Raw genomic sequence first — 14,666 nt, 5'->3', positions numbered from 1 at the left:
AGCCCGTACACAAACCCTCCTTCAGTAAAATTTTCGAACATTTTTTTTTCATGCCGGTTTCCTAGTTTCAGTGTTTGTCCCCCCCCCCCCCCCTCACCTAGTCACGCTGCAATTGTGCACCACCAACTGATATCTCTGGCAGTAGGTTTTAGCACGCTTTTCGTTCCAAGCTTCGCGACCAATCTGGATGGACCTTGACTGTTATACGCTAGGTTTTGACGGTTTGTGCGCGTAGGCGAAAAAGTAGCGCCCACCCCAGGACAAAAAGAAAGAAAAATCAGAACCCCTTTCTTAAATAAAGATGGTTGAACGCGAAGCTTTCCCCCAATGCAAACTAAATCAGTCTAAAGCCAACGACCACGCAACGAACCCAAGAAACTCTGAGGGACACGATGCTATCCATATGTGATCTGAGTGCTTGTTTAGGATTGTATTTTTTAGCGTTGAAGTTGAATGATGACACATTTCGTTAAGTTGCATCATCATCATCATCATCACCATCATCATCATCAGCCTGGTTACGCCCACTGCCTCTCATATGCTTCTCCAACTACCTCGGTCGTGTACTAATTGTGGCCATGTTGTCCCTGCAAACTTTTTAATCTCATCCGCCCACCTCACTTTCTGCCGTCCTCTGCTAAGTTTCTCTTCCCTTGGAATCCAGTTCGTAACCCTTAATGACCATCGATTATCTCCCTCCTCATTACATGTCCTGCCCATGCCCATTTCTTTTTCTTGATTTCATCTAGGATATCATTATCTCACGTTTGTTCCCTCACCCAATCTGCTCCCTTCTTATCCCCTTAAAGTTACCCCCACCATTCTTCTTTCCATAGCTCGTTGCGTCGTCCTCAGTTTAAGTAGAACCCTCTTAGTAAGCCTCCAGGTTTCTGCCCCGTACGTGAGTGCTGGTAAGACGCAGCTGTTATACACTTTTCTCTTGAGGGATAATGGCAACCTGCTGTTCATGATATGAGAATGCCTGCCAAACGCACGCCAGCCCATTCTTATTCTTCTGATTTTTTCAGTCTCATTATCCGGGTCCGCGGTCCCTACCTGTCCTAAGTAGATGTATTCCTTTACCACTTCCAGTGCCTCACTACCTATCGTAAACTGCTGTTCTCTTCCGAGACTGTTAAACATTACTTTAGTTTTCTGCAGATTAATTTGTAGATCGACCCTTCTGCTTTGCCGGTCCAGGTCAGTGAGCATACATTGCAATTGGTCCCCTGAGATACTAAGCAATTCAATATTATCAGCAAATCGCAAGTTCCTAAGGTAATCTCCATTAACTCTTATCCCCAATTCTTCCCAATTCAGGTCTCTGAATACCTCCTGTAAACACGCTGTGAATAGCATTGGAGAGATCGTATCTCCCTGTCTGACGCCTTTCTTTATTGGGATTTTGTTGCTTTCTTTATGAAGGACTACGGTGGCTGTGGAGCCGCTATAGATATCTTTTAGTATTTTATGCACGGCTCGTCTACACCCTGATTCCGTAATACCTGCACGACTGCTGAGGTTTCGACTGAATCAAACGCTTTCTCGTAATGAGTGAAAGCTATATTTAAGGGTTGGTTATATTCCGCAAATTTCTCTATCACCTGATTGATAGTGGGAATATCGTCTATTGTTGAGTATCCTTTACAAAATCCTGCCTGGTCCTTTGGTTGACAGAAGTTTAAGGTGTTGCTGATTCTATTTGCGATTACCTTAGTAAATAGTTTATAGGCAACTGACAGTAAGCTGATCGGTCTATAATTTTTCAAGTCTTTGGCGTCCCCTTTTTTATGGATTAAGATTATGTTTTAGTTCTTCCAAGATTCCGGCACGCTCAAGGTCATGAGGCATTGCGTATACAGGGTGATCAGTTTTTCTCGAACAATCTGCCCACCATCCTTCAACAGATCTGCTGTAACCTGATCCTCCCCAGCTGCCTTCCGCCTTTGCATGGCTTCCAAGCCTTTCTTTACTTCTTCCAGCGTTACTTGTGGGATGTCAAATTCCTCTAGACTACTCCCTCTTGCATTATCTTCGAGGGTGCCACTGGTACTGTATAAATCTCTATAGAACTCCCCAGCCACTTGAACTATCATCAATAATAGTAATGATATGGCCGGCTTTGTCTCTTTACGCATGCATCTGATTCTTGCCTATTCCTAGTTTCTTATTCGCTGTTTTTAGGATTCCTCCGTTCCTCAGAGCATGCTCAATTGTATCCATAATATGCTATCTTGTGTCAGCTATCTTACGTTTGTTGATTAACTTGGAAAGTTCTGCCAGTCTCTTCTAGCTGTAGGGTTAGAGGCCTTCATACATTGGCGTTTCTTAATCAGATCTTTCGTCTCCTGCGATAGCTTACCGGTATCCTGTTTAACGAAGTTACCACCGACTTCTATTGCTCACTCGTTAATGATGTCCATAAGATTGTCGTTCATTGCTTCAACACTAACGTCCTCTTCCCGAGTTAAAGCCGAATACCTGTTCTGTGTCTTGATCCACAATTCCTCTATTTTCCCTCTTACCGCTAACTCATTGATTCGCTTCTTATGCACCAGTTTCTTCCGTTCCCTTTTCAAGTCTAGGCTAATTCGAGATCTCACCATCCTATGGTCACTGCAGCGAACCTTGCCGAGCACGTCCTCATATTGTATGATGCCAGGGTTAGCGCAGATAATGAGATCAATTTCATTTATAGTCTTGCCATTCGGGCTCCTCCACGTCCACTTCCGGTCATCCTGCTTGCGGAAGAAGGTATTCATTATCCGCAAATTATTCCGTTCTGCCAACTCTACTAATAACTCTCCCCGGCTATTCCTAGACCCTATGCCATATTCCCCCACTGACTCGTCTCCAGCCTGCTTCTTGCATACCCTAGCATTGAAGTAGCCCATCAGTATAGTGTATTTTATTATGACTTTACCGATCGCCGATGCCACGTCTTCATAGAAGCTTTTGATTTCCTGATCATCATGAGTGGATGTAACACCTGTAAGACCTTCAATTTGTACCTCCTATTAAGTCTCACAACAAGGCCTGCCAGCCCCTTGTTAGTGCTATGGAGTTCCTGTATGTTACCAGCTATATCCTTATTAATCAGGAATCCGACGCCTTTTTCCCGTCTCTCCGATAAGCCCTGGTGGCGCAGGACGTGCCCGCATTTTAGCACTGTATATGATAATTTGGTCCTCCTAATTTCAATGAGCCCTGTTATATGCCATTTGCTGCCCTCTAACTCCTCCAATAGCACTGCTAGATTCGCCTCACTGGATAACTTCCTATCGTTGAACGTTGCCAGGTTCAGATTCTAATGGCGCCCTGTCCGGACCCAGAGATTCTTAGCACCCTCTGCTGCGTCACAGGTCTGACCCCTGCAGTAGTCAGTTGCTTCGCAGCTGCTGGGGACTGAGGGCCGGGGTTTGATTGTTGTATTCATATAGGAGGTTGTTGCCATGTACTGCACCAGGGTGGTCATTCCTGCCCCGGTGAGGGAGTGCGTTACCGGTTCTGGTCACGGGGATCAGGCCGCACTCGAAGCCTGTTTATGCAATTTTATCAACAGGCGGATTTTTTTTAATCCGGAGGAAAATTGCGTGGCACCGGGATTCGAACCACGGTCCTCTTGCACGCGAGGCGGAGGCTGTACCTCTACGCCACCGCTGCTTGTTATTGCACACGTAAGTCTCAAAATGGCTCAACGCTGAGCACAAAGAGTATTGGGGATAGAGGCCACCCTTGACGAACACCACGAGTAAAGGGAAATGGTGCACCTTCGCGACCATCGAAGCCATGTACTTCGGATATTGGAACAGGCATTCCTAATAAGTTCAACAAAATGTGACTGAAAGCCGAACGACGTTAGTACATTGAATATGCAGTTTTGTTCAAGGCGATCGCATGCCGTTAAAGCTGCACAGGCAGGGGCGCTGGGAGTGCTTTTGGAGCCGAAGTGTTTACATGTAACGCTAGATCTTACTGCACATAACCACCGTAGTCGTTCTGGCATTTTCAGTGAGTTTTTGTCAAATTTGCTTTTTCACCGTCACACTTAAAGAACACCAAAGCTGCCTTCGTGAATTGCTCCACCGGCAACCAAACCCTTTAAGCTTAATATGCCCAACGCAAACATATAAAAAGAAAAACGCAATCTTCAAGGTCCTGTTTTACAATATGATGATTTGAAGAGCAATTAAAACCACAACATGGACGCCGACTTTGAGTTGAAAAATATCAACGACGATTACGATACTTCCTGATGCGGAATATGAACGCAGCCGTATATGTGTTTTCATTTCGCGATATATTGGCTGGCGCAGGCAATGTGTCTCGTGCGGCATGTTGCAAACGGAACGAAGTGTGGCGCGACTGCCTCGCTAATCGGGAGATCGCGCGAGGCGGCGCGTGGGTGAGGCGTGGGTGCGATTCACATCAGCCGCCGCAGACAGACCTCCGCTCATGCAGCGCTTTGTTTCCATATCTGGTATCGGTGGCATAATCGGTGAACAGACGACGCGCGCTACACTGGCGCCATCGTCGCCGCTAAGCCCGTCTTGCGCGGCACCCTCTTCCTCCGCCTTCCCCCTTGCGCTCTCGTCGCTATCGCCGTCTTCCATCCGCACTCCGCGTTCGCTCTTTCATCCTTCGCTGTGTTCGTTCGCTAGGTTTACGAGTACGCCGAGGGACGACGCCGACGCTGGCCACAGGAATGGGCGCCTAAGGGATGCGATCTAATACTGCCACACCTACACACAATCAAAGCATTTTACAGCGGAGCTATTACAAGGTATATCTAAACCGGTAGCGAATATTCCATTGAAGCCCACATGTCAAGAAAATGGCAGCTAGTTGCAACCATCGCCAACTACGTGTCGGAAGGGACAACTAACAGCAGGCAAAAAATAATAAAAAGCGACATCACAACCGGAAATGGCAGCGACGTCAAGATCTTATGCTGTTTGGCGCGAATGTCTGAATTTCTTTTCCGTCCGGCAGTTCGACCACTACACCAGCAGTTATTTTTTCTTTTGAGGCATAGGCTAGCTTGTGACTCGCCTCAGCTGAAGCGCTGGCGTTTCATTAAACTATAGGAGTGGCGTATCTCTTCATGAAAACATAATTATGCTGTTATTGACGGCAATTGTTCCAGTAGGTTCCGTAGGAAGGTGAGCGAATAGGATGGAAATAAATGAGAATGCCGCAGGTTCCAAAGGTACCTTCAATTTTATTAGAATAATGCAACCAATTGACCACACAAACCATGTTTCAACGGACGCAAAGTACTATGTCCACCACACAGTCGTAATTTGCAGCAACATATGTGAAACCTTTTCACAGAATCATTCGTAATTCCATGCGACACCATGTATTCATATCCAACAGTTATTATACAACACAACATTGCCCCATATTATCATTTAGAAAACATTCGCAGTATTCGTAAGCATCATGACGATCTCATCGCTCTTCTTTGCAATCTTGATCATGCGTTCTCTTTCGTGTGCTTATCTGAAACGTGGTTATCATCTCATGACGGGAATCTATACGGTCTTTCTGGCTACGCTTCTGAATATTGTCATCGTGAAGGTTATCGTAGTGGCGGTTTGGCCATTTGAGCAAAATCAATCTTCATTGTCCTATAAACGTCGCCATGATCTTTTTTTTTTCGTCATTGATTTCTGTGAATCAGTATGGATAGAAGTAGACAGTAATAACCTGCAGCTGCCTACCAAACGTAGCATCGTAATTGCATGCATTTATCGTTCACCTTCTTCCTCCTACATCGAGTTTCGTAAAGAATTTGAGCAGTTACTCAACAGAGTCACTGATGAAAACAAGGATATTGTGATATGTGGTGACATTAACATCAACATTATCAGCCCTGACAGTCAATGTTGTTCTGAATACTTACGTACTTATCTTAGCTGTGGTCTATCTTCACAAATTACAGCTCTAACCAAGTTTGAAATAGGCGGACCTAATACTTTGATTGACCATGTACTTTCTAGCATAGCTACTGAACTCAGCAGAGCTGGAATACTGAAATATGTCGTAACAGACCATTACCCTATATTTATTTTCATAGGTTCCGTAACGCCTTCTCAAGCAGAAAAATATACTAGGACTTTCTTTGATTCTAATAAATTCACTCGTCTGATTCGTGCAATTTACTGGGCTGACGTGCTTGAAGAGCAATGTGGCGAAAGGGCTTTTGAATCGTTTTTTGCAAAAATATCCGAATGCTCCAACTTATGTAGAAGTAACACTACTGTGACGCGGTTGTACAGCTCGCCAAGAAAGCCTTGGATTAGTGATTCTTTATTACGGTCCATTAAGAAAGGAGATAATCTTCGTAAGAAACTTAAAGTCCAGCCATTCAACAATGCGTTGCGACTGCTCTTCCACACATATTCAAATGTTGTAACAGACACTTTAAAAAATGCCAAGCGTAATTACTACGAAAATAATATAAGAAAAAATGGAAGGGATACCAGACGAAACTGGCGGGTTATTAAGGAATTCTTAAACATCAGTACAACTAAAAATCACATATCGTGTGTGAACCACGATTCCGCTAATATTACTGACCCTCAAGACATAGCTAATGTTTTCAGTGACCATTTTAGTATTGCATCTTGGTTATTATCATTCAAGCGTAGAACGAAGGAGCATTTCATGAACACTTTATCTGACGCATAGCATAATTTAACGAACCTAGAAATAATTAGATTTTGTTCGGCTTTACCGTTATGCAATGTACTGTTCAATTACCGAGTTACTGAATTTTGCCTATAATTGATACTTCTCCTCGTTGTTAGATTTACGTGCCATTTATCCTCGTTTGAATTTCTAAAAGTCACTGTTAAAATTTCTTCAATTATTTTTCTTCTTTTTAACTGTGTGATTATACTTGCCATATTTTAAAGATTCTTTTTCTCTCTTACCGTTTATCTGCGATGATGATGTAGAAATTGTATAATATATGACATGACTCACTCTGTTTGCCACGGTCGTACTATCCCCCGTTTCATGTCTCGTTAGGAAGTCCCCCCGACAGTTGTTACTTCGGGACCTCCGAATATGTACTTATACCCATCTTGTATTTGATTTCGTCAAAAATAAATATTGATTGATTGATTCTACTTGCTAATTTTGCTGCCCGTCGGACACTCAGAGCCTTTGTTACAGATCGTTCAGCATTTATCGTCACGACGAGACACAGCGCGTCGGACACCGCAGCTTGAACTTGCACGATAACAAAAAGCTGCACTTACGCCTTTCGCCAATGAATGCTGTGCGCTACGTCACGCAAAATTGGGAGTGAAGCGCACACCACACTTTGAACAAACACGCGCAGGGAAATAAACTCGGATGAAACCGCCGCGTTCAAGTGAGCAACGCCGTTCCACACGACATAATAGCTGGTTTGCACACCCTTGACAAGTCTTGCGCCAGAATCACTGTTTGATAGGGGTCACCAAGAAGGAAATAATAAATTGGGAAATGGAAAAGAAATTACATTTGTTGTTTTAGTACATCAGAAATATTTGAAACTGAATGTTTACTCGTATGAAAGTATTGGGATTAAAATTTTCGTTGCAAACGTCACTTACAGCGTATCTACGTGTAGGTACCTTTGTTTATGCACGCGCTGTAAGTGATGTTTGCAATGGAATACCAACTAGCCCGTACACAAACCCTGCTTCAGTAAATTTTTTTTTCGCTCAGGTTTGCTAGTCAGTGTTTGCCCCCCCCCCCCCATTCACCTAGTCACGCTGCAATTGTGCACCACTAACTGATATCTCTGGCAATAGGTTTTAGCACGCTTTTCATTCCAAGCTTCGCGACCAATCTAGATGGACCTTGGCTGTTATACGCTAGGTTTTGCCGGTTAGTGCGCGTAGGCAAAAGCGTAGCGGCCACCCCAAGACCAGAAAAATCGAAACCCCTTTCTTAAAGAAAGATGGTTGAACGCGAAGCTTTCCCCCAATGCAATCTGAATCAAAGTCCAAAAGCCAACGATCACGCAACGAAACCAAGAAATGCTGAGGGACACTATGGTATCTATATGTGATCTGATTGCTTGTTTAGGACTGTATTTTTTTAGCGTTGAAGTTGAATGAAGACACATTTCGTTAAGTTGCATGGCCTTTATTTTAGATCATGTAGCCGTTGATTACACGCGCACACACACTTTCACAGACGATTGTACACTTGCGTTCTCGTACGGCAGCCTCTTCTCCCATGCGCTGCATTCCCGGCCTACCTCATGGTGACGGCCGGGAATGCATTGCGTGACGCGCGTAATACAATGCAGACATAAACAGTTCGTCTGGGTAGCGTGTCGGTCAACCATCTTTAAGAAAGAGGCTTTGATTTTTTTTTCCGGGTCCTAACACGCGCCCGTGTTCACGCGCACTTGCTGTCTCCGATGAGCAGGAACGCTCAGTTAATCGCGACAGGGGTGGGGTCACGCTTAGCATATGGATAACGGACGAAACTGGCGCTCTCGGTGAACTTTGTGCGCATGCGCTGCTCTTGCTGAGCTCGTCGCTTCGCACCGTTACCAGGCACTGACCGGCCGGCCAGTCGACGTGGTACTGCGAATGTAAACTGCAGTGTTCTACGCAGATGGCGTAAGTTGGCTTTCCTGCAGTGCGTTTTCGGCGCTCACGGACGAATCAGTGAGACAGAAAGCTTCGCTTTAGAGGAGCTAAAGCATAAAACAAAAGCGTATCGCCAGGTATGTCCCAGCTACGTTGAATCGAGAGAAGTGTCGAAACGTAGTGTGATAAAAAATATCGTGATAAATAAGTAAAACCGGAATTCTACTCTTTAGTATGCATTGTTGCTTGACGTCACGGTCTCTATAGACAAACCACGTAATAGTATCTCAGTTCCTTTCCGCCCGTACAACGGGGTGGCCCGCCGGCGGTGAGGACTGCGGAAGGACTGTGGAAGGACGGCGCGCCTACGTAGAACACCGTCGTGAACAGAAGCGGGAATGTGCGCGGCGACAGGGGGCGGCACGTAATACGAACAAAGATCGTGCCGCAAACGTATGCACCTTTGGTATGATCGCCCCTACAACTCCACTCCCATTGTAATTGCGGTTGATTTAAACACAGGCGTGGTTCGTGGCGTTTCTTTTGGAAAGGTTCGGCATTCAATGTTACACAACCATCAGTGTGCCCACGACGCGTCATCTGTCGTGTGTAGACCTCACACTGGCCAAGAACCTTTGCAATGTCACCACAGAGCCACTGGACGTATATCATACCGATCATAAAGCGATAGACACCTTGATGACCAAATAATAAATCCCAAAGAGCAAACGAGAGAAGGTTAAAAATGAAAAAAAGACGCATTGGGTTTGCAAGTTAATAAAACAACAAAAATCGTGAAAAGAACGAAAGTCATTGTGGTATGTGTCTTTTATTTTCAATCGTAATATTTATTATCAACATATTTATCGACATATATACAACTCCACTGGCCATCCACCTTCACAGAGTGGAGTGGCTCTCAATTTTTAAAACATTCCGCGCGCAATGCACAAAAAAGGGAATAGCACTCATGCGCTTGCACGAAACCAGCTTTCACGAAGTGAAGCGTCACCGCTTCACTCTTAATTCGGTTGTACCCTTTGGGGTGTATATTTGTCCCACAGCAATAATCGTCATCTGCCTTGCTTGCGTTTCTTTTCTTGAAAACTCGGCGCTCGCTACTTTCCTGTCGAGAATGCTGCGTCACACTGATAACGCGCATGCCGTTCGTGACTGGGAAGTACCGGGCTCGCACCGTTAAAGAAAGGAAACGCGGGCAAGACAGATGACGATTATCGTTGTGGGACAAGATACGCCCCAAAAGGTGTAAATTTTTCTAAGAGTGTTGTCAGCGCCTAACGCTCCAGCGGTCACCCAAGGTGGCCGCGAAAATATTGCTCCAGTACCTTACCTTCATAAGATTTCCCATAAGTTGAAATAACAAAACGTGTCAATGTCAGGGTTGCATTTTCAGCACCCTGCTAGTTGTATAAGTTTAGAGAGAATCAGTCACCCTGCCTCTGACACAGACGTCAGTTGCACGAAGCGTCATAGAACGCGTTTCGCAAGTTGCAGAGACTGTGTCGTTCACCAAATTCCTCTTTCATGCGGTATGTTCTACGTAGGCCAGATGGGACGCTAAGTTGCAGCTTAGGAGAACACAGCTACAAGGAGAAGGAAGGACCTGATGACTGGCTGACTCTGCATCGTAGCACGTGTGACCGTGTGCCACTGTTTGTAAAATCATATCTCGACACCGAGGTGAACTTATTAGCCTGATCATCAAACCGTCCAGAATGGCAAGCCCGAATGAAAATTGCGCAAGCACGCGTTCGCTTTCTTTACAAAAAGCAACAAACAAGCATATCTTCTGAATGATGTAGTGCGTCCATTGCATCGCTGCTTCCGCTTGAGCGTGTTTGTGGTATGCATGCTTATAAATATGTGATCCTGTTTTCAATACAGCATTCGTTGAAATTAGCACTTGCGTGTGCCTTGCTTCACGTCCTCGTCATCTGTGCGCGCGACCATTGCCGAGTACGCGAGTTCTGTGCCAGAAGCCGCCCCTCAGGGGTATGTCGAGAAGCCCATCGCCTGCAGCGAGCAGTATACACCCCTGTTCTCTTCTCATAGACGACTTGAAAAATGATCGGAAGTGTTAGTCGGACATGCGATTCAGTGACATGTATAGCCGTGTAGCGATAAGTACGGAACACTGTCCGTGAAATTCGATCCGCGCCAGAAGCGCAACATGCTTACATGCGACTCGTCTCTAATAAAAAAAAACAAAGAAACGCGCAACCCCGGGTCATATGCCAACTGCAGAACCCATAAGCTGCGTACTACATGATCAGCATTTTCGTTTCAAACTGCGGTGGAAACGATCGCATCTATTCTTGCAAGCACATTTACGTGCAATGACGGCCACCAGAGCACCGCACTTACCACTGGTCGAGCGAAATCCGCAGATTCTGTCTCGGCGTCTGATGGCTGTCACTTGTCACAGAGCATTGCAAGCACCCACGTTTGTGGCTGCATCTCGTCTCTTCGGAAGCGGGGGAAAAAAACCGATCCCACAACCTTTTTTTCATGCGATTTAGGCATCCCACTGAGCAACAACTTGCGGCATGACAAACCGACGCGCACGAAACACACCAAAAAATAAAGAGCGACCGCGATACTCGAAACTGTCAGCGGCTGCCAACGTGCGTTCGGCGGCGATTTTCGCTCGCCGAACACGCCCGCATGAATCCGAAGATGACGTGACCGACCCGTCGTGACGTAGGCCGGGAGAGGTCTATTGCGCATCGGGTAAGCGTGGCGATAAGAGATGCAATTAAAGTGAAGCCTAAAAAAACAAGAAAAGAAAGAAAGTAGGCTACTTGATCGTACCAGCCATAGGCTACGCCCCCGCCTTGTTACATATACGTGGTCATTTCTGTCAGCCATCAGTAGTGCTAATTGAAACCCCGTTCGAGACCGCTGCCGTCGCGCGCAGGGCTTACAAAAATGAGAAAGAATGAATTAGAAAGGGAAAAAGTTCACCGACGATTACGATACTCGCTAATGCGAAGTTTGAGCGCAGCTGCATACGTGCTTTCATTTCGCGATGTATTGGCTGGCGGAGATAATCTGTCTCGTGCGGCACGTTCCAAATGGATCGAAGTGTGGCGCGACTGCCTCGCTAATCGGAAGATCGCGAGAGGCAGAACGTGGGCGACGCGTGGGCGCGATCCCAGCAGCCACCGCAGACAGACCTCCGCTCATGCAGCGCTTCGTTTCCATACAGACGACGCTCGCTACTCAGGCGCCATATTGTAGCCATAGTCTCCACACAGCCCGTCTTGCGCGACACTACGCCTTCCTTCTCACGATTTCGTTCCACCAACGGCGAGAGCTGCCCTTCGTCGCGGGGAAGTCGTGCCACCAGTGCCAGCGGCGACAACACCCAAGGGCGCTTCACATCGAGCCTCACTCGCAGCCGCTTGCCATCGCCCCTTGCAGGAGCGGTGATCGCCGTCACACACGCTGGTACAGCGGACTGACCTCAGCGGCTGACGCCGCGGACGAGCGTAGCCATCCCCACCTCACGACACCCCGCTTCCGCACCTCCCCCCCCCCCCCCCCCCTGGAAGTGCAGATGAGATCGCCCACGCGGCTGCGGATTCCGTGCCACCGGCAGCTCAGCGCATGCGCAGCCCGTCTCCCCTCCGCTCCTCGTCCGCTTTCTGCCTCATGGTTCCGCTGCACCATCCTTCTGCGCTTTCCTCCTCCTCCTCTCCTCGCTATCGGCTTTCTTTCATCTCCTGCTGCGCTCCGCGTTCGATTTCATCCTTCGCGGCGCTCGATCGTCCGCTCGGTTACGCCGACGCCGCCGACGCTCGCCGCAGGAACGGGCTATTAAGAGCTGTGCCCTAAAACGAAGGGAAGTTTCTTGCTATTTGAGGCTCGAGCTGGTTGGCTAAGGACAAAAACATACCGGAGCGAATATTCCCAACGAGATGCTGCAGCGAAAATCCGGATACCACTCAGCACATCCTAACGGAATGCGAAGGGATCCCAGTGAGACCCTTAGGTAACGTACACGTCCTAGAAGACCTTAGATTTAAAGTGGACGGAAGTATTAACCGGTCAGCAGTCAAGGTAAACAAGAGACGTTTAAAGTATTGGTGAAAAAAATAGGGAAGCGATTGATGCGACCGGATCCGTTTCAGGAATAGTTAGCGATACAACGTAGATAAATTTTGAAGAAAAAAAAAAGATTATCGGGATCTATACTAAAGTGTTAGAATGAAAAACATGTAGAGCATGCCTGATTAAATCAAGCAGGCTGGGTGGCTATTTGTCACCGCCCTGTTTCAAAGGGATGCCAGTAAATATCATCACCATCATCATCATCACGGGTCACCTTGACTTTGCATTCTCTTTCGCGTGCTGTGCCACAATATTGAACCTCGAAAAACATAACTTGGGGAAATGCAGCGAGCTTGAAAACTGTATAATATAGCATTATCGAATGCGACACACAATTTGATATTTGAGCTTCCATCATTATGCAAATAATTATCCATTTAAGCGCTTAATTTCGACGAATTATCGGTAATCAACAATAACTGAAAAGTTCCCCACTGCTGGCAAGGTGACAGCCAACAAAGCACCATTGGTCCCACATATGCATCTCGTATGGCCTCCGTTTTTTTAAAACAGTTTGTTATATTCGTAAGCCTCGTATAGTAAAAGGACTCGCAAGTCGTCGCTATGTCACCGCAGGTCTCCCGGTACCCCGCCACCAACTGATGCCACGGACGCAGGGATTCGTGATCACCGTCGAGGAAATGCGAGGAAACCTGGACGCCGTGTATTGCGTCACCTTGATCTACGGCGGCACCAAGATGCCTCACGGGGGCCGCAGGGCAGCGCCGGGCATCTGCGGTGAGCCGACTGACCGCCGAATTCCGCACGTAACGTAGACGCGGTTTATGTTTGTAACGGAGGACGGAAGGACGCTGTCTGGAAGGAGAGGTAGGCGAATAACAATGGCAGCGTTCGGGCGACCACGTGTGTCTCCGTCGGGAACCTCCTGCTTGCGTCTCAGGAGGTTGCGGCACAGCAGGAGGTTGCGGACGGAGACAAACATGGTCGCAAGAATACTGCCTTTACTCTTCGTCTACCACTTTCTTCACTATTGCACCGTATACCGTCATATATAGTGCGCTTCGTCACATGTTATTCAAAAGTTCGACGGCACATCGTCTGGTTTAAGTAAACGCATTAGGGGGTTTGCGAATATTCGACACATTCGCATAACGGATCTAATGGTGTCCTAATCGATTCGGTATTGGAATCGAAAAGCCGCTATGTGTAAATACGAATAGTTTTCGATCGCTTCGCGTCGTCGACTGTGCACGACGAAACATAAAAAGTAGAGCAAAAGTGCTACAAATGGTCGTCCTCGCGGGTATAGTACAGGCATATCCACGTGTCTTTAAAAAAAAACTTGAACGTTACAATGCATCGTCAATTCTTCCTATCGCCTGTTAAACACCCTAACGTTTGCTACGGGATCGTTAACTCAAAGACAGCGTGAACTAAACATTACATGCATATTTGCACGGACTAACAACTTCCAATTCAGCTTCCTTCTTTGGACAATTAAGCTCTGGAACTCTTTAAGCGCCATTATTCGTTGTACGCCGCTCGATAAGTTTGTGTCAACACCTAGCGACAGTGGTTTTAAGTGATTCATTTTGTTGAACTTTCTCAATCTTGTTTGATTTTTTGCTATTGTATTATTATTTTTACAGCGAAGCTGTATATGGCTAGCCTATTCGTCCGTCCGTCTGTCGCCTGTACGCCGAATACTCCTCCGGCGCCGCCCTATGCGCACGCGCGAAAAAGGAGAGAGAGGCACGCGATTGGCTGCGCCAGTAGTGACGTCGTTGCCCTCCGTCGCAGCCGGGCACGCGCGCAGAAGTTTCTCTCTACCTCCGTTATGGGTAGGCCACGCGTCACACGTACTCCTGAGGAGCAGGCAGCTTTCGATCAGCATACGCCGCGAGCAGAACCGGGAACAAGCTCGTCTACGCCGTGCCGATGATGCAGCCCGGGCAGAAGAACAGGCTC

At 46.8% G+C, this 14,666-nt stretch overlaps 1 protein-coding gene and 1 long non-coding RNA gene across 2 annotated transcripts in view; one reads left to right on the top strand and one right to left on the bottom strand.

Annotated features, from left to right (window-relative positions):
- Positions 1-12,138, bottom strand: part of LOC129384032 (uncharacterized) — an 86,509-nt gene extending 74,371 nt beyond the window's left edge. Inside the window, exon 1 of the long non-coding RNA XR_008611786.1 lies at positions 10,989-12,138. This is a non-coding gene — a long non-coding RNA (uncharacterized lncRNA). The remainder of the gene's footprint in view (positions 1-10,988) is intronic.
- The window catches only part of LOC126528532 (1-acyl-sn-glycerol-3-phosphate acyltransferase epsilon-like), a 97,315-nt gene that overhangs the window by 77,865 nt on the left and 4,784 nt on the right, over positions 1-14,666 (top strand). Inside the window, exon 7 of the mRNA XM_050176400.3 lies at positions 13,314-13,475. Within this exon, the coding sequence (XP_050032357.2) occupies positions 13,314-13,475 (162 nt within the window). The remainder of the gene's footprint in view (positions 1-13,313; positions 13,476-14,666) is intronic.

The sequence above is a fragment of the Dermacentor andersoni genome, chromosome 9 (assembly GCF_023375885.2).
Source record: "Dermacentor andersoni chromosome 9, qqDerAnde1_hic_scaffold, whole genome shotgun sequence".
NCBI classification, from domain to species: Eukaryota; Metazoa; Arthropoda; class Arachnida; order Ixodida; family Ixodidae; genus Dermacentor; species Dermacentor andersoni.
This window is presented reverse-complemented; position numbering and strand designations above follow the sequence as displayed.